Raw genomic sequence first — 19,010 nt, 5'->3', positions numbered from 1 at the left:
TGTATATAGCCAGGTTATCATCGACTCTTTACTTTTCTATTTCTCTATTTTTTTCTCTCTGCATTGTTGAGAAGGGCCCGTAAATAAGCATTTCACTATCAGTCTACACCTGTTGTTTACGAAGCATGTGACTGCTGTGTCTGCACCTGTGTTATCTCCTTCATGGTGAATGGTCCATCGGTGGTCAGCAGGACCAACTGCCCCAGCTCTTCTGCGAGGTCCATTTTTTTAACGCTCTACTGACAGTTTGGTTGAGGTTGAGTTGATTTTATTTTTTACAGGTACAGTGCACATTAATCAACTTTTCAGTAAAAGTCCCGGTTTTAGCCAGCCGGCTAATTTTCAATATAGACAATCATTGAGCAGTGAGCACACGCAGAGCAACATAGGACAAGCAAGACGTAGCATACAGACAGAGAAACATAGGACAAGCAAGACGTAGCATACAGACAGAGAAACATAGGACAAGCAAGACGTAGCATACAGACAGAGAAACATAGGACAAGCAAGACGTAGCATACAGACAGAGAAACATAGGACAAGCAAGACGTAGCATACAGACAGAGAAACATAGGACAAGCAAGACGTAGCATACAGACAAAGAAACATAGGACAAGCAAGACGTAGCATACAGACAGAGAAACATAGGACAAGCAAGACGTAGCATACAGACAGAGAAACATAGGACAAGCAAGACGTAGCATACAGACAGAGAAACATAGGACAAGCAAGACGATGCATACAGACAGAGCAACATAGAACAAAAAGCAGCAAGGCAAAAATCATAAAAGCAACAAAGTGTTTCCACACCTCACAAGCTACAGACAACAGACATCATGGAAAGCAACAATACACAGCTAGGGATTGTTTTCACAACTCTGATTGACCTTTAGCTATGTCTTCATGCATTTTGTGAAAGTGTGGTATGTGGTGCAGTTGTGTGTGTCTGATGGCAGTGTATTCCAGACATGGGAACCTCTCACAGAGAAAGCGGATTTACTAAAGGTGCTAAAGGGAACTATACAGGCTGGCTATAGGTTTGACCTAAACACGGCCTGGTCTGGTGTTTAGCAAAAGGTATAAACCAAGCAGTGAAACAAGTAATCATGAGAATTCCACATAACATGATGTCTCATGTATAATAGTTTATATTTGGAGTATTTCACCTGTTAGGGTGAAGAGCAGCACAACCATGTTCATATTTGATTTGAATACGTCTGCTCCTCCTGACCGCCAATGACACCAGCGCTCTTTCTAGATATCAGCAAATATTTTGATGCCTGACTGATTTTGATGCCTTGTCTCCTAGGTAACAGCATGCAGCTTATACATTCCTTAAAAGTGATAGCTATCATTAAGAAACGTTCCCACCTTCTTTGATATCATCAGCGAGGATGAGGTGAAGCAATATATTTTCAACTGTTTGAAGATTTGACTGATGTATGCAGTGGTGATGTTAGTATGTAAATCTTGTTGTACATGTATTTTTTTTAAGATGCTTGTCAGCAAAGCCACTACACAACACAAGACAATACACGAATTGCAATATAACGGTGACAAACGGTGCCCACAAACTGTTAGGGCCTACATAAAGCTGTCCCAACAGCAGTCCCAACACCTTACCACTGCTACACTGGGCTTTCAGCGGAGCCTTGTCTGGCAGTGAAACAGTTAATTCAGCCCCATTTTCTGCCTTGTAAAAAACATAGCTGATATGGCTGACTTGCTTAAACAAATGTGGTTTCTACTGACAATTGAGGTGTACAAACTATGGCATAGTGTAAGGGGATGACAAGCAGATAAACATGTTGTGCTGTGGCACCGAGGTGAGGTGGCTCGGCGGTTCTTCGTGGTCAACATTTGTCATTAAACTTAGTCATCAAAGTCTGGCATTCTCTGGATTTATGGTGCTTTCAAGACAACTGGGAACTCTGAAAAAAACATGGTAGAATCATGATGACGTCAGTGATCTTCAGGTCGGAGCTCTAGAAAGAGGCCCGAGTTCCTGACTTGCAATTCCGAGTTGGATGACTGTTCAAAACCAATTTTTCCAGTCGGAGCTGGTATTTTTCAGAGTTTCCAGTTGTCTTGAACTCACTGAAGTCTGAGATGTCCGAGTTCCGAGTTTCCAGTTGTTTGAGCGTGGCAGAAGATATGCTGGATTGACAGCATGGCCAATGTTGAATGTTTACCCTTTTAAGCTTTGAAAAATATCCTTAAACTCAAACTTGGGACCACACATCCAGTGCAATTAGCCACTGATTCCTTCCAAACCACTCATTGTTGAATTTGCAATTTCCAACTTGTTGTATAATGTTTATGTCCAATGGCTGATGAGCACCAATATGTTTTATTTATAATTTATCTTCATATGACAAGGATTGAAAAGGATTTGCCAGTAGATTGTTGACTTGATTCATGGTGATGACTGCTAGCTTGCTAGCCAAGATCAGTCCAATCAAAGCTACTGTAGATATAACGTGATTTGATGTAATTTTATCTGTTGCCAATGACCTTGAGCATTCTTGGATGGGCACTTCTAATGTAAGTCCCTGGCTGCACCCAAGGGGCTTGAATTCTTTAGCTCTACCCTTAGAATTTGCAGTGACTAGTGTCCCCATAAGTGACAGAACACTGAGCCAATCATGGCACAACTACAGAACATTACCAACCCCTACTATCAAGGCGAGACGGCTGGAGTCTTACAATGTTTAATAATCTAAAGGGGTAGGCAAGAGAATGGCCGTGGTCAAGGCAGCTAGAATGGTCAGGCATGCGGACACAGAGTCCAGAAACAGGTGTTACCAATGTGAAATGGCTAGCTAGTTAGCAGTGGTGCGCGCTAATAGCATTTCAATCGGTGACATCACTCGCTCTGAGACCTGAAGTAGTTGTTCCCCTTGCTCTGCAAGGGCAGTGGCTTTTGTGGCGCGATGGGTAATGGGTAATGATGCTTCGTGGGTGTCTGTTGTTGGTGTGTGCAGAGGGTCCCTGGTTCGTGCGAGGGGACGGACAAAAGATATACTGTTTCATTGATGCTGTTGACCTGGATCATTGGTTGCTGTGGAAAAAGAGGAGGTCAAAAGGTTGGGTGAGTGGAACCGATGTGAAATGGCTAGCTAGTTAGCGGTGTTGCACTCTTAATAGCGTTTCAATTGTTGACGTCACTCGCTCTGAGACCTGAAGTAGTTGTTCCCCTTGCTCTGCAAGGGTTTTGGCTTTTGTGGAGCGATGGGTAATGGTGCTTCGGAGGGTGGTTGTTGTTGATGTGTGCAGAGGGTTCCTGGTTTGAGCCCGGGTCGAGGGGACGAACGAAAGATATACTGTTACACAGGCAAGGGTCAAAACCAGGAGGACTAGAAAAAGGAAAATAGCACGCTGGTTGACTTGACTAAACATACAAGATGAACTGGCACAGAGAGACAGGAAACACAGGAATAAATACACAGGGGGAAATAAGCAACACCTGGAGGGGGTGGAGACTATCACAGGAACCGGTGAAACAGATCAGGGCGTGACACTCTATGCTCTATATTTTCCGATGGCTGCACTGAAAGTACTGAGCTAAGCGGAAACAGCTGCATTTTGGTGCTGCCTTACTCAGGCAAGAAAAAAGAGCCCATGTTTGTATGCGTCTTTATTAACTCAATATTATTATTATTTTTTTTTTACATTGTTTGCAAACTGATATGTGACATGTATTAATGCCAAAATAAAATGCAAAACCGGCAACCTGCCCTGAATGACGGGTCACCACTGGATGTCCACGATACTGAAATACATGGATATTACAATGCATACACAATAAGACATTCAAATTGAAAGCACAAGTAAAATTCATGATAACAACATGTACATTAAGGAGACTCAATGTGTTGATTAATGTTTATTTACCAACATCTTTGATGGCCAAAGATCATATCCAAATATAGCCTTTTTTTGGTGATATCAAATCTCTGGTGAAATCAAACGTTGAGGTCGATTTCATGTTTTATACAGTATGTAGTATGGAGATACTGCCATCTTGTGGTAAAGGTGAAGAATAATCTTCCCGGTGTCCTCCGTAGGAAATTTAACTACAGTATATTCTCTGCGATAACGGAGTATACTTTTTTGGAGAAATGGCAACTGCAAAAACTTTATTTCATTGATAAATTAAATTACATTTCCAATGCTTTGTTTTGAAAACCACATTTTTTTCTCGATATGTATGGAAGGGGATGTAGCTCAGTGGTAGAGCGCATGCTTTGCATGTATGAGGCCCCGGGTTCAATCCCCGGCATCTCCACAGTTGTTTTCACAATTTTGAATAACCCATTGTTTGTCCAAGTCTCTATCGATTTCACCCGAAGTTTAGTTTCGCTCAGTGTTATTGTCAAACAAAATAAATAAGCATTGCGTAAGCATTGCTTATTACGCACTGCTTATTTAAACTCAGACTTGTGTTCGATTGTGACCCCTCAAGGCTTCCTCTCTGCATGACTACAGACCACTGAAAACACAGATATTTTTGGATTGTATGTGCAATTTAGTTGACATAAGGAATCGGTGGAAAGTAAATATGACAAATATAACATTACAGTAAATGGGTACAGTAAGTAAAAAACAGATGCTGCATCCTGATGTCCACTACAGAAGACATTTATGAACAAGAAGTGTATTCATGGATCCAAGCGAAGCCAGGCTTCCCCCAAAAATGGACCAAGATAAAAAATAAAAAATAATAATTTATCTTTCGTCTGTGTTTCATAATGTTCCTTAAATTCGCAAGAGGCTGAATATATCTCACAGGAGAAAGCATCCGTGCGAGCGGATCAGCGCCCCTCTGTCTCTCTATGTGTAGGCCATCTATCTGATGCTGTCTGTTGTCTCCTATCAAATCCCATTGAGAGCATACCTTACTGACAGAAAAACTTGAATTGTTGCATCTTGTTGTGTTGTTGTCCTCCGGTGGCTAGCTAGTTAGCAAAAAAATTGTCCCTTTCCTAAATTAGACATGGATGGAGATAGGGATTTGGAATTGTGTTAGCCCTTTCCTGCAGTGAAATTACCGAGTGGCCTCATGGGTGCAATATTAATATTTTTCATTATTTTCTAATTTTTTAAACGCCGAAGATCCAGTGTTTCTATGTCAAACAAAAACGTGTAATATTGGGATGCAAACTCAAAATTGAATACATTTTAACTCTATATCTGACACAGCCCGACAGGATGCTCTCGATTGTGACAAGCCAAATTTTTGGTGACAAGCCAAATTTCTTCAGCCTTCTGGTAATCAAGCCTAACACTCTAGTGTCGTCCGCAAACTTGATGATTGAGTTGGTGACATGCATGGCCACGCAGTCGTGGGTGAACAGGGAGTACAGGAGAGGGCTCAGAACGCATCCTTGTGGGGCCCCAGTGTTGAGGATCAGCAGGGTGGAGATGTTGTTACCTACCCTCACCACCTGGGGGCGGCCCGTCAGGAAGTCCAGTACCCAGTTGCACAGGGCGGGGTCGAGACCCATGGTCTCGAGCTTGATGACGAGTTTGTAGGGTACTATGGTGTTAAATGCTGAGCTGTAGTCGATGAACATCATTCTAAAGAGGGGTTCCTGCAGATGACGGATTGCCCAACGCCTCAAATTGCAGGCCACAATTACACCCTTCTTTATTATCCTCTCAAAGGTACAACAGGACTTAACACAGTGGCATGTATAATGGCCTCAAAGATATGAATAAAAAACTTTGTCCATTAAAGTGGACAAAAATGATTTGCTGGGTTTCAGGAGAATATGGCAACTTTAATAAACATTTCACAAAACATGACCAATTTTCATTGCAAAGAGAGTATAGTGTTTTTAGTACATTATCATGATACAGTTTTAACAGAGAGAGCAGGATCAGGCATGATCAAATCAGCCTCTTAGGGCAGTATCCTGAATATCCGGATGACTGACGTGCCCAAAGTAAACTGCCTGTTACTCAGGCCCAGAAGCTAGGCCGGTAGCATTGGTAGCATTGGATAGAAAACACTCTGACGTTTCCAAAATGGTTAAAATAATGTCTGTGAGTATAACAGAACTGATAAGGCAGGCAAAAACCAGAGGAAAATCCCTCGGGATTTTTAAATATTTTTTAAGTCACAGGCCTTTTCAATGCAGGTCTATGGGATATACAAAAAATAGCTCCCAGATTGCAGTTCCTATAGATTCCACTAGATGCCAACAGTCTTTAGATAGCTTTCAAGCTTGTTTCTTAAAAAACAAACAAGTAGTTGTAGTTTATCCAAGGTGTTCTCATCAGGACAGGTAGACTTTTGGCGCCTGTGAATGAGGGCGTGCTCTTCATTATTTTCCTTTTCTATTGAACACCGTTCTTTCCGTCTGAAATATTATAATTTATTTACATATTAGGGTACCTTAGGATTGATTAGAAATGTTGTTTGACTGGTTTGGATGAAGCTTTTTGGATTCCTTTGTATGTATGTTGAAGGAGTGGATTACTGAAATCAATGGCACCAACTAAACTGACTTTTTGGATATAAAGAAGGACTTTATTGAACAAAACAAACATTCATTGTGTAGCTGAGATCCTTGTGATTGCAAACAGAGGAAGATCTTCAAAGGTAAGTGATTTATTTTATCGCTATTTGAGATTTTTGTCATGCCGGTGCTGGTTGAAAAAGTATTTTGATGTGGGGCGCTGTCCTCAGATAATCGCATGGTATGCTTTCGCCGTAAAGCCTTTTTGAAATCTGACAACTTGGTTGGATTAACAAGATGTTAACCTCTCTAGGGTATGTGGGCTAGCGTCCCTCCTGGCCAACATCCAGTGAGATTGCAGAGCGCCAAATTCAAATACAGAAATACTCATTATAATAATACAGAAAAGATACAACCATTTTACATTGGTTTAAAGATTAACTTCTTGTGAATCCAACCATGGTGTCAGATTTCAAAAATGCTTTACGGCGAAAGCCTACCTTACAATTATTTGAGAACATAGCCCAGTAGACAAATCATTACAAACAGTAACCAGCCGGGTAGAAGAGTTACACAAGTCAGAAATTGAGATAAAATTAATCACTTACCTTTGATGATCTTCATATGGTTGCACTCAGAAGACATTAATTTATTCAATACATGTTCCTTTTGTTTGATAAAGTCTCTATATATGCAAAAACCTCCGTTTTGTTTGCACATTTTCTTCAGTATTCTACAGGCTCAAACGCAGTCACAACAGGCAGAAAAAAATCCAGATAGTATCCGTAAAGTTTGTAGAAACATTTCAAACGATGTTCATAATCAATCCTCATGTTGTTTTTAACCTAAATAATCGATAATATTTCAACCGGACAATAACGTTATCAATATAAAAGGTAAACAAGAAAGGCACTCTCTCGGTCGCGCGCATGACTAAGCTCTGTGACACGGCAGGGTCCACTCATTCAGACTGCTCTTACTCCCAAATTTTTCAGAATACAAGCCTGAAACAATTTCTAAAGACTGTTGACATCTAGTGGAAGGCATAGGAACTGCAATTTGAGTCCTAAGTCAATGGATACTGTAATGGTATTGAATAGAAAACTACAAACAGACAAAATAAACTACTTCCTGAATGGATTTTTCTCAGGTTTTCGCCTGCCAAATAGGTTCTGTTATACTCACATACACTATTTGAACAATTTTGGAAACTTTAGAGTGTTTTCTATCCAAATCTAACAATTATATGCATATCCTATCTTCTGGGCCTGAGTTGAAGGCAGTTTAATTTGGACACGCTTTTCATCCAAAATTCCAAATGCTGCCCCCTACCCTAGAAGAGTTAAGCTTTTAAATTATGTAATACACTTGTATGTTCATGAATGTTTAATATTACAATTTTGTCATTTGAATTTGGCGCGCTCCAGCTTCACCGGATGTTGTTGATTTTGATCCCGCTAGCGGCATCCGAGCCCTAAAAGAGCTTTTAAGAATGGACTATGCAGTTGTACAGCCTAATAATTGTATGGTTTAGGGCCTATAGATCATTTCCTACATGAATATGTCACTTTGATTAGTCTTGCCTTCCAGGTCACCTACTTAGTCATTTTGGAAATATATATTTTTTTCTGGAATGACTACATGTACCCATCTCATTGTTATTTGTCACACCCTGATGTTTCACCTGTCTTTGTGATTGTCTCCACCCCCCTCCTGCCCATCTTCCCCATTATCCCCTGTGTATTTGTACCGGTGTTGACTATTCTGCCTGCCTTGAGCCTGCCTACCGTCCTGTGCCTTTGCCCCACCTATCTGGATAACCGACCTCTGCCTGCCTTTTGCCTGCTCCTGTTCTATTAATAAACTGTTGTTACTTCGACGTTGTCTGCATCTGGGTCTTACCTGACATGTGATAGTTATTACATTATTAGAGACACACAAATTGCTATTGCACCCACCATGCGTAATGTCAGCAATGGTCATATGAGGTGAAATGTGTATATTTTGGGATGTGAGCACTCATTTTTTTTTACCTGACAAAAATTATTTTAGGTTCAAAAGGTTGTCAATAAAGTGGTGAATTATTGTTCTATACTAGTATTCTTTATTAGCCCAACACCTATGTTTTTAAGGATGTGTGAATGACTACAAACTTTTCTATAGGGCTTATACCACACAATAAGGCTTTAATGCACATAGTCTCCCATATACTATAGACGGTATAGAGTAAAAACATTGCATGTCAGTCATCATGTCATTATGTCACGTGTAACTACTACCACAGCTGGTGTTCTGAGACACAGGAGGGAACATCAGAGTGTTCTTTGTCTCCAATTGATCCATTATCCAAAAATAGAAAAGGGCAGGGAGAAGAAGAGAACACCAAGGTCTTCTACTTCTTCAGTTGTCCTCCGGAAGCAATGACTGGAGTAAAAGCATAAAAATGACAACTATAATTCCAAGCACAGTCGGCTACAGCCAATAAAAAAGCATCAGGGCCGGTATTCATAAAGCATCTCAGAGTAGGAGTGATGATCTAGGATCGGTGAACATAATGAATAAGATTACATGGATAGGGGGGGGCAACATTGGCAAGCATTTAGCTCAGTCTCAAAGGCAAAGCCAAGGGTCTACTAAGCTCAGTCTCAATTACAAAAGCCAGCTAGGTCTGTTTGTGCCCTTTGAAAAATGACTGAATTTTGCCATGAACTGCACAAATCCTTTGTCATTGTCACAATAGGTGCATTTCAGATTCACATTTTCTGTGCAGGTCTGTAGAGATTATAGAATCAGTCATTATATCATGTTGATGTGGTTCCTATAGATAATACATACTTGTCCAGGTATTGTAAAGGTCTGATAATCTGCACAGACCTGCTCAGAAAATATGTATCTGAAACATACCCGATAACCTGGCTATTCCAGAAACAGGCTGTCACTCAGTCTAGGATATTACTGCAGACAGCAAAATACTCACTCTAGAGCTCTCCTGCCCTGGCTCCAGCCTATTCCAATTCTGGTTGGACAGGATTCCAAGGACCACCAATCCAAAGGCCACGATTAGGACACCCAGGAAGTTAGCAAACAAGGCCTCTGCAGGATATGAGGAATAGGCTGCGGTGCTGTTGCTGTTGCCGTTGCTGAATAGAGAGATAAACCCTCAAATTAATGACATCTCCTTTCATGGAGTCACTGAAGTTACAGTGAAAGGCTAACCTGGGAACCAATCTGTTTCTGTGGCCAACTCTTTCGTCAATGTCAAGAGTTTTGGGGCACCAAGGCTAAGGAAATACTACAATGAAATTGCTTTTATGCTCTTATAAGTTGTCAAACCTAATTTTGTTCTGTAAAATGTAAAGTTCTTTAATTTATCCATAACTGTGAATATTTCATGTAGGCTAAAGCTTTTCAATGTCACATAGGCCTTTATACAGAAAATCATTGTGTAGATTGTTGGACCAATGTAGTTAGTTGTTATTGGTGGAGGATCAGCGTTTCTCGTCACTCACAGAGCAAGGAGCAGTTTTTCGTTGATGCCAGAGAGACAGGAGGCCAGGCTGAGGATAAAGATGGCCATGCCCATCCAGGCGTGAACTGGTTTCAGGAGCTTACGGAACCCAGGGGGAGAGCAGGGAGACAGGAAACCAACCAGGCCAAGGACCCACTGACCAATGAGAAGGGAAGGAAAAGGATTGAGCAAGTTGGGTTGCGTCAAATGAGCTTGAGGTAGCAAAGCTGCCCAATGTGCAATTTGAACCTTGAGCACAGGTACATGAATGTTTTTTATTAGGGTCTAAACATGAAAAACTCTGAGTTACTAAGAGCCCAGAGTTTTCCCTGGTCAGTTCACATGGGTCAGGGAAAAAACCCTGGTCTCTGCCCAACGTCTCCCCCTCCTACCTGGGCAGTGAACAGGACTACGGTGCAGATGCCCACCCAGCTGTGGAGGGAATACAGGTTGGGGATGTGGTAGCCTGTGTGGAAGTCAAACACAGCACACAGCCCAAGGATGGACAGGATCAGGGAGGACAGCAACAGAGCAGCGTGCACCAGCTTCCAGTGCTGCTTCCTCTGACTCCAGGTAAAGGGGATGCGGTATAGGATAGCCGCTACAGACAACACACACACACACACACACACACACACACACACACACACACACACACACACACACACACACACACACACACACACACACACACACACACACACACACACACACACACACACACACACACACACACACACACACACACACACAGAAAGAGGGAATAGTTTTAGATCAGCCTTTCCCAGATGGTGGGCTGTATTATCTCTGGGTGCACTAGCCTGTCCTACCACATGTAACATGACCCCTCCCACATGTTATTCCATACAGTTTATAACCACTTAGTATTTATAACCACTCCAAGACCTATATGGATACTTACAATAATGCACTGGTACACAGTCACATCATTGAGGAACGCTACAGTGCAAGGTCAGTTGAAGGTCACTAATAAAGTATATACAGAAATACTGATTGGGAGTGGGGGGACTTGGGAAGAGTATAGTGTATTAATTGTTTAATGTATACTAAGTGACATGGGGATGTAGGGAGACTGAAGATTGGAAGATTGCCATGGCACAAATGGTGCCTTCAGAAAGTATTCACACCCCTTGACTTATTCCACAAAAAACTGTGTTACAACCTGAATTCAAAATTGATTACATTTTGGTTTTGTGTCACTGACCAACACACAATAACCCATACTGTCAAAGTGAAATTAAGTTTCTAGAAATGTTTGGAAATTAATACAAAACGAAAAGCTGAAATGTCTTGAGTCAATAAGTATTCAACCCCATTTGATATGGCAAGCCTAATTAGGTAGTAGGATGGATGAGTGGGCGTATGATGCGAACATCAATCAATCCAGCGATTGTGAGTTTAAATCTCATCACGGACAATTGTAGCAATTTAGCTATTTAGCAACTTTTCAACTAGTTACTACTTTTTACCTACTTTGAAACTACTTAGTATGTTAGCTAACCCTTTCCCTAACCCTAACTTTGACCCTTTTAGCTAACCCTTCCCCTAACCTTAACCTTAACCCTTCCCCTAACCCTGACCTTAACCCTTTAACCTAACTCCTAACCTTAACCCTAACCCCTAGCCTAGTTAACGTTAGCCAGCGAGCATACTAAATGGAGTGTTTGAATTATATACAGAATAATACGAAATGCTCTGAGACCAGATTGACAGGTTGGTCAAAGCCTCCTGTTGGAAGTATTTTGTTTTTTGGTGTAGTTTAAAAAGCCTTTATTATCTTGGCTTTGTGATAGACCTTGTGGAGATGATACCTGACCTGGATCCAAATAGAAGTCCAGGTCTATTTCTTTTCTTTCAAATACTTTAGACGCATTTGATGAAGCTTGACACAATAGAAACAGTTGAATCAAGTACACACGTAAGAAATTGAAATAAACCAAATTCAAACAAGTTTTTAGAGAGAACCCTCAAAGGAGAAAACAATTTACAACTTTTCCAAACAGAGGTTTGTTTTTGTCACGCCTGCTCCCGCTACCCCTCTCTGGCGCTCGAGGGCGCCAGGCGGCCCATCATCACACACCTGTCAACATCGTTATGCGCATCAGCGCTTCATTGGACTCCATCACTTTATTGATTGCCCCCTCTATATCTGTCTATTACTCAGTTTGATCCCAGTGTCAGCATTAATGTCGTTATGTTCCCCCCCCTCCAGACGCTGTCCGTGTTTTGTTTCATGTCTGGTATTTATTAAATATTCACTCCCTGTACTTACTTCTCGTCTCCCAGCGTCTGTCCTCAGAGTTTTCTAATTTACAATCTGCCCTGCTATAATTTCCATAATTTCTTGCTTTTGTCCACACAGTATGAAGCAATCTGAGATGTTCCATTAAATGAAAATATGAAATACTGGTGATTGAAGAAAATGTATTATGGTCATTATCATAATCATTATTGTGACCCACCATTCCCATACAGGACTACCAGGCCAGTCACCATGAGAACGGGATGCCAGTTGAACTGCAGAAAGGACGCATCCCAGGCAAAGCCACCACGCCACTCGATGTTCCAGTAACTGACAAACACCACACACAGCAGTCCCAGACACAGGCACAGCACGTAGCTCCCATAGAACAACACTGTGGAGGAGATCATGTCTGTCTGTCTGTGTGCTTGTGTTTGTGTTTGTGGGGGGGTTGTATGTGTGTGTAAGAGAGTCAGTGAGAGAGGGAGAGAGAGAGAGAGAGAGAGTGAATGAGAGTGAATGAGAGCGTGAGAGCGAGCGAGTGAGACAGAGAGTGAATGAGAGTGAGAGCGACAAACAGATAGACAGAGAGAGAGAGAGAGAGAGAGAGGGGGATGGATGGATGACAATTACCATTAACTTTATCTTGAAAAAGCAAAGATTATGTATAAGTACATAATAAGTAAGCATGACATAACAGCTTAAACAGCATAAAACATGGTTAAAGGTTAATGACATTATATACATTTTTATTTAGTAGTACTTTTGAGGGAAAGTATCATCACTTACCTACTTTGATGAAATTGTTCTTTGCCCTTGTTTTTGTTCTTTTCCTTCCTTCTCTGTTCTCACAAATGTTTTATCAGCCAGTCCCCAGTGTTACAGAGAAACACAAATTAAAGCTCCCTGCTCGTTTGTCATCCAGTGCAGGAACATTCCCCTAAAATCTGTGTCTGAGATCCTTACTAATTAAGATTGAGTTAGACTGTCTTTTCCCTCCCCTAACTCCTGGAGATCACTTTGTAAGTGCTTCCTCTTTCCTAAAAAGCTATTTGTGGGTCAAGGAAAACAAATGTTGGATGTCATTGAAAAACATTTTTCATAATATGTTTTCTGCCAAGTCATTGTAGATCGAAGGGGCAGCATCACAAAGGCATCTGTGTGAATGAGCTCAACCATGTAATCTGAATTGCCACAGAGCTGGATCATGGAGAAGGTTATACAGAGGAGTGCGTAACTCTCTGATTTGAGCTGGAACAGATGACCATAGAAGGAACATAAGGCCTATCACACAGGGGTAACAGGACACACTTTAACTGGGTGACAAAATAGAGACATGCAAAACATTCTTTCACTACCCAATAATGAAGAGCACAGTGCTCATACACTGAAGAATTCCCCAAGAGCATGAAGTCATCTAACAGTTTTATTTGAAGGATACAGACGATTACAGGTTTTTCAGAAGCTGTCAATGATACCAAATTCCCTAAAGAAGTGACGTAGTTTTAGTTACATTTCTCTGAAAGATGAGTCAACATTCAAATGTTCAGGTACAAATGCACATTTTCCCATTCGTGAGGTGTTTTGTGGTTTGTTCTGTGTTGGAATGACTAATTTGAAAAGCCTTCTTTTTCAATGGCATGTTTGTTCAAATGAACAGATTCAAAATCAGGGAAACAACCTTAATGAATGCCTGACAATGGCCAATGTCGGAACTGCTCAGAGCACCTTCTACTGATATTAACCAAAGACTACAGTTTCAATGGGATCAATCATAGCTATACATCATATAAGATGAAAGACACAGGAGAGGTCAAAGCCATGCACGGAACAATCTGTCTGGAACACATGTTTTCATCGTTCTTGTCCTCCACAAAGACGGAGATAAATTTGTTCTCCACCCAAGGCAGCTCTTGACTCTGCAAGGCGAGCACACGGACACACTGCACGTCTTTCCTGAAGTTGAACTTCTTGCCACCGGGCTGCTGCTGCAGATTGGTCAATGTGTCACTGCTGCCAGCGGCAGCATTGGAGACAATGAAGGCATCGATCTCTAGCTTGGCATTGGACAGGAAAGCACGGATGTTCATCTTGCTCTGGTTGTTGAGGTGGCTGGCAGTGTTGGTGTTCCCCATTCTGCAACTGTCGGTCAGCTGTAGAGAGAAGTGATAGGAGCAGTTAGAGTAGGCCAGGGGTGTGTTCATTAATGTGATACGTTTGGAGCGTTCCAGATAGAAATGTAATGAACAGAACTGACACAAATCCCTGTTCTACATGATAGACAATTATAATTGTTCTGCACCATACATTTCTATCGGGACGTGTTGTAACGTTGCTCTTAATTTAACAGGCCCCTGTTGTCGGCTACAGTCTGTAATACAATTATATATTTTTCATTTTTCTCTCTCTGGCGAAGAGCGCTCGTATAATATGACAACTTTATATCCTCATGACATGTTAAATGTCAACAGATGCTGTCGTTACACCCACTCAAATGGCCTGTTTACTTAACAGTAGTGGAATCCTCAAAAGTGACTGACCCTCAGCTGACTTGATGTGTCCACAATAATTCACTGACTAGCACAGGAAAGCACACTTTCCCTGTGTCTGATGAGAGGAACAGTGAGGAACGGTCGAGACAAAGGGAGGCCTGTCCTCCATCTGAGAGTTAAATGGTCTCCCACTGAGTCACTCCTCACCTCTCCTTTCCTTACTTGTCATTATCCTTAGATTTCTACAATTCGTTGCTCTGTCCTCTTCTCACCTTTGAAAGGACAAAATTGGAGCATGATGACATTTGATATTGACAGGAAATGTCAAAATAGAGAATGTAAGATGCTCTTTTGTTGAGGTCTTATTAAAGAATGTTATTGTAACGTTCGTCGTCCTCGTCTGAGGCGGAGTTGGAGAGATCGGACCAATATGCAGCATGGTACGTGTCCATGTTAATATTTATTAAACAGAGAACACTAAACAAACTAACAACGGCGAATGAAACGAAACAGTTCTGTAAGGTGACATACACTAAACAGAAAACAACTACCCACAAATCAAGTGGGGAAAAACAGGCTACCTAAATATGGATCTCAATCAGAGACAACGATTGACAGCTGCCTCTGATTGAGAACCATACCAGGCCAAACACAAAACCCAAACTAGAACATCACATAGAATGCCCACCCCAAATCGCGCCCTGACCAACCTAAACAAGAAACATAACAAAGGTCAGGACGTGACAGTTATTTTGACGTCATCATGTCCTTCAATCATCTGGAACAGGACAATATCTGATATCTGTCATCGAATCTGTGCCATCTTTTTATTTGGATTGTTTTCATCAATCTCTGCAAACCTCAGGTCACATTCTTTGAACTTTTGAAAAAAATAATATACAGTGCCTTGCGAAAGTATTCGGCCCCCTTGAACTTTGCGACCTTTTGCCACATTTCAGGCTTCAAACATAAAGATATAAAACTGTATTTGTTTGTGAAGAATCAACAACAAGTGGGACACAATCATGAAGTGGAACGACATTTATTGGATATTTAACAAAACAAAAAAAGAAAAATTGGGCGTGCAAAATTATTCAGCCCCCCTAAATTAATACTTTGTAGCACCACCTTTTGCTGCGATTACAGCTGTAAGTCGCTTGGGGTATGTCTCTATCAGTTTTGCACATTGAGAGACTGAAATTTTTTCCCATTCCTCCTTGCAAAACAGCTCAAGCTCAGTGAGGTTGGATGGAGAGCATTTGTGAACAGCAAGTTTTCAGTTCTTTCCACAGATTCTCGATTGGATTTAGGTCTGGACTTTGACTTGGCCATTCTAACACCTGGATATGTTTATTTTTGAACCATTCCATTGTAGATTTTGCTTTATGTTTTGGATCATTGTCTTGTTGGAAGACAAATCTCCGTCCCAGTCTCAGGTCTTTTGCAGACTCCATCAGGTTTTCTTCCAGAATGGTCCTGTATTTGGCTCCATCCATCTTCCCATCAATTTTAACCATCTTCCCTGTCCCTGCTGAAGAAAAGCAGGCCCAAACCGTGATGCTGCCACCACCATGTTTGACAGTGGGTATGGTGTGTTCAGGGTGATGAGCTGTGTTGCTTTTACGCCAAACATAACGTTTTGCATTGTTGCCAAAAAGTTCAATTTTGGTTTCATCTGACCAGAGCACCTTCTTCCACATGTTTGGTGTGTCTCCCAGGTGGCTTGTGGCAAACTTTAAACAACACTTTTTATGGATATCTTTAAGAAATGGCTTTCTTCTTGCCACTCATCCATAAAGGCCAGATTTGTGCAATATACGACTGATTGTTGTCCTATGGACAGAGTCTCCCACCTCAGCTGTAGATCTCTGCAGTTTATCCAGAGTGATCATGGGCCTCTTGGCTGCATCTCTGATCAGTCTTCTCCTTGTATGAGCTGAAAGTTTAGAGGGGCGGCCAGGTCTTGGTAGATTTGCAGTGGTCTGATACTCCTTCCATTTCAATATTATCACTTGCACAGTGCTCCATGGGATGTTTAAAGCTTGGGAAATCTTTTTGTATCCAAATCCGGCTTTAAATTTCTTCACAACAGTATCTTGGACCTGCCTGGTGTGGTCCTTGTCCTTCATGATGCTCTCTGCGCTTTTAACGGACCTCTGAGACTATCACAGTGCAGGTGCATTTATACGGAGACTTGATTACACACAGGTGGATTGTAATTTATCATCATTAGTCATTTAGGTCAACATTGGATAATTCAGAGATCCTCACTGAACTTCTGGAGGGGCTGAATAATTTTGCACGCCCAATTTTTCAGTTTTTGATTTGTTAAAAAAGTTTGAAATATCCAATAAATGTCGTTCCACTTCATGATTGTGTCCCACTTGTTGTTGATTCTTCACAAAAAAATACACTTTTATATCTTTATGTTTGAAGCCTGAAATGTGGCAAAAGGTCGCAAAGTTCAAAGGGGCCGAATACTTTCGCAAGGCACTGTATACATTCACTTAATTTATGCTAAGATACCTTCACCATATTTACCACATTTATCAATGATTTAAGCTGTTGTAACTTCTTACCATGCTAACATCTTTTCTGTGTTATTTCAAGGATATCACACGTACCTTGATCTGTAGTCGTTTGAAGTGTGAGAGTTGCTGAGTTGTTGAAACGCTGAAGAACACTTATGTAGGGATGATGCTGGTCAGACACTGAGGCTATCATTCTGACTTGGTCCAAAGTCCTCTGATGGTATGCAAATATCATCACACCAATGACACAACACTTAACTCAAGTAAGAAAAATGCACACCTGATATGGTCAAGTGCTGGCTGTTAACCATTTCCTTAACATGTACAGGGCCCAGTAAAAAATCAAGTCAAAACCCAACAACTTTTACTTGGAAAAATAAACTATTTTTTACAAAAATGCATAATGCATAAAAGCGTAATAATAGTCAATAGTCAAAAAACACATGCATTCTGGACCACCCTCAATTCCTTGTCAGTCTATGTAAAGAAATGTCAGCCATAAAATAAATAAATGTAAAGGTTCTGTCATCATCTACCCAGACTGCCCTCATATTGTCCCTCGATGGCAGATCCACTCTTGAGCGGTGAAATGACGTGGAGCCAGTGGTGTTTGAACACTGTTCCAGGACAGACAGAAACCCTTCAGACCACTTGATTGTCTCCTTAGTGTTTCTCTGAAAGGGTTGTGTCAATTGCAGTCGGACATGTGGAGTGTGGACTATTCATGCATGGTTTCACAACCATCTCTTTCTGCTGCTGACACACTCACTCCACTTACCTTTCACTCTCCTCTCCTTCCACTCCATCATACCTCCTATCCTACCATAGCTCAGCCCAGATATTCACTTAGAGAAAAGCAAGTTGTCAAGATACTGTATATAAATTTACAGCCGGTTTGATGCACTTTGCATCATATGATGCTGCGTTTCTCAATGTTATTATGCAAAATGCATTATACCAGCTGTATTTCTATATTTTGAAAGTTACATATCTTGAAAACTTGATGACATGCAAAACATTTTTGGACTATATCAACAATGGACTGATGAAACAAATACCAAAATATCTTTTTGGGGGGAAATTTTCCTTTAATGAGAATGACATTTTCAATGTATTCCTAAAGATCCTAATGAGTCTTGGAAATACTCTTTCTAACTGTATCTTTTCAAAGTTGGACTTTGTTAAGGTGTAATGAAGCTTGGGCAGAGTGATATACTGGTAGATGTGATAATGCATGGCCTTCTCTCACCATCAACGCAAAATAATATTTGCATTTTATTCTACCCTGTGCAGTGCCTCGTCACAGCTTATCTTATCCCATTGAAGTGCTGTAGCTTCATTGGGAGCTCAGGCCCATCGCAGGCACTCATTGAGACTGGCATTGTCTCAAACATTCATTCTATCTTGACGTCTTTCATTTTGGGTGGTTGAAGGAATTATGCCTCACTTAAAGGGTAGAGATGCACGTATCTTCTGATGCACAAAAGTTTGTCCTGCTTACTGTAGATTGATACATTTTGATAACTTCCCAAGAGAACTTCAGCATCATTCCTCAACCAAAAGGCTTTCGGAACAGGAGCTCCACAATAAGGCATGAAAGGCATTCCATTGTCTATTGGCAGCTAAAAGTGAAGGTTGCTTTTCTAAGGATTCATTAGAGATCCTCTAACTCTACTACGAGCTAACCAATTACTGAACTCGAAACATCCATACACTTCAACTATGACAGACAAAATGAGAAAAAAAATCCAG

At 41.1% G+C, this 19,010-nt stretch overlaps 1 protein-coding gene, 1 long non-coding RNA gene and 1 other non-coding gene across 4 annotated transcripts in view; 2 read left to right on the top strand and 1 right to left on the bottom strand.

Moving 5' to 3' along the window:
• Positions 1-2,917: 2,917 nt before the first annotated feature.
• The window catches only part of LOC135516899 (uncharacterized), a 33,101-nt gene continuing 17,008 nt past the window's right edge, over positions 2,918-19,010 (top strand). The window contains exon 1 of the long non-coding RNA XR_010451977.1: positions 2,918-3,091. This is a non-coding gene — a long non-coding RNA (uncharacterized LOC135516899). The remainder of the gene's footprint in view (positions 3,092-19,010) is intronic.
• Positions 4,217-4,288, top strand: trnaa-ugc (transfer RNA alanine (anticodon UGC)). Its single transcript has one exon. It is a non-coding gene; the product is annotated as a tRNA-Ala (tRNA).
• Positions 5,763-13,254, bottom strand: LOC135518055 (lysosomal membrane ascorbate-dependent ferrireductase CYB561A3-like). Of its 2 annotated transcripts, none has more exons than XM_064942892.1 (6): positions 13,025-13,254; positions 12,456-12,662; positions 10,365-10,573; positions 9,974-10,128; positions 9,442-9,604; positions 5,763-8,888 (listed from the first exon to the last, which is right to left on the bottom strand). In XM_064942892.1, exons 2-6 carry the CDS (start codon positions 12,643-12,645, stop codon positions 8,865-8,867), a joined length of 741 nt encoding a protein of 246 aa, XP_064798964.1. In that variant the 5' UTR covers positions 12,646-12,662; positions 13,025-13,254; the 3' UTR covers positions 5,763-8,864. The 2 variants fall into 2 exon arrangements, with proteins under 2 accessions (XP_064798964.1, XP_064798965.1); XM_064942893.1 differs by having other exon boundaries at positions 13,029-13,254.

This window comes from Oncorhynchus masou, chromosome 28 (genome assembly GCF_036934945.1).
Source record: "Oncorhynchus masou masou isolate Uvic2021 chromosome 28, UVic_Omas_1.1, whole genome shotgun sequence".
NCBI classification, from domain to species: Eukaryota; Metazoa; Chordata; class Actinopteri; order Salmoniformes; family Salmonidae; genus Oncorhynchus; species Oncorhynchus masou.
The sequence above is the reverse complement of the archived record's forward strand: the minus strand, read 5'-3'. Positions and strand labels throughout refer to the sequence as shown.

Coding starts and splice junctions, on each gene's coding strand:
- LOC135518055 (XM_064942892.1), bottom strand. CDS start 12,645: ATGATCTCCTCCACAGTGTTGTTCTATGGGAGCTACGTGCTGTGCCTG. Junction 10,574..12,455: donor GGTAGTCCTGTATGGGAATG/GTGGGTCACAAT, acceptor TGTTGTCTGTAG/CGGCTATCCTATACCGCATC. Junction 9,605..9,973: donor GAAAAACTGCTCCTTGCTCT/GTGAGTGACGAG, acceptor CTCTCTATTCAG/CAACGGCAACAGCAACAGCA.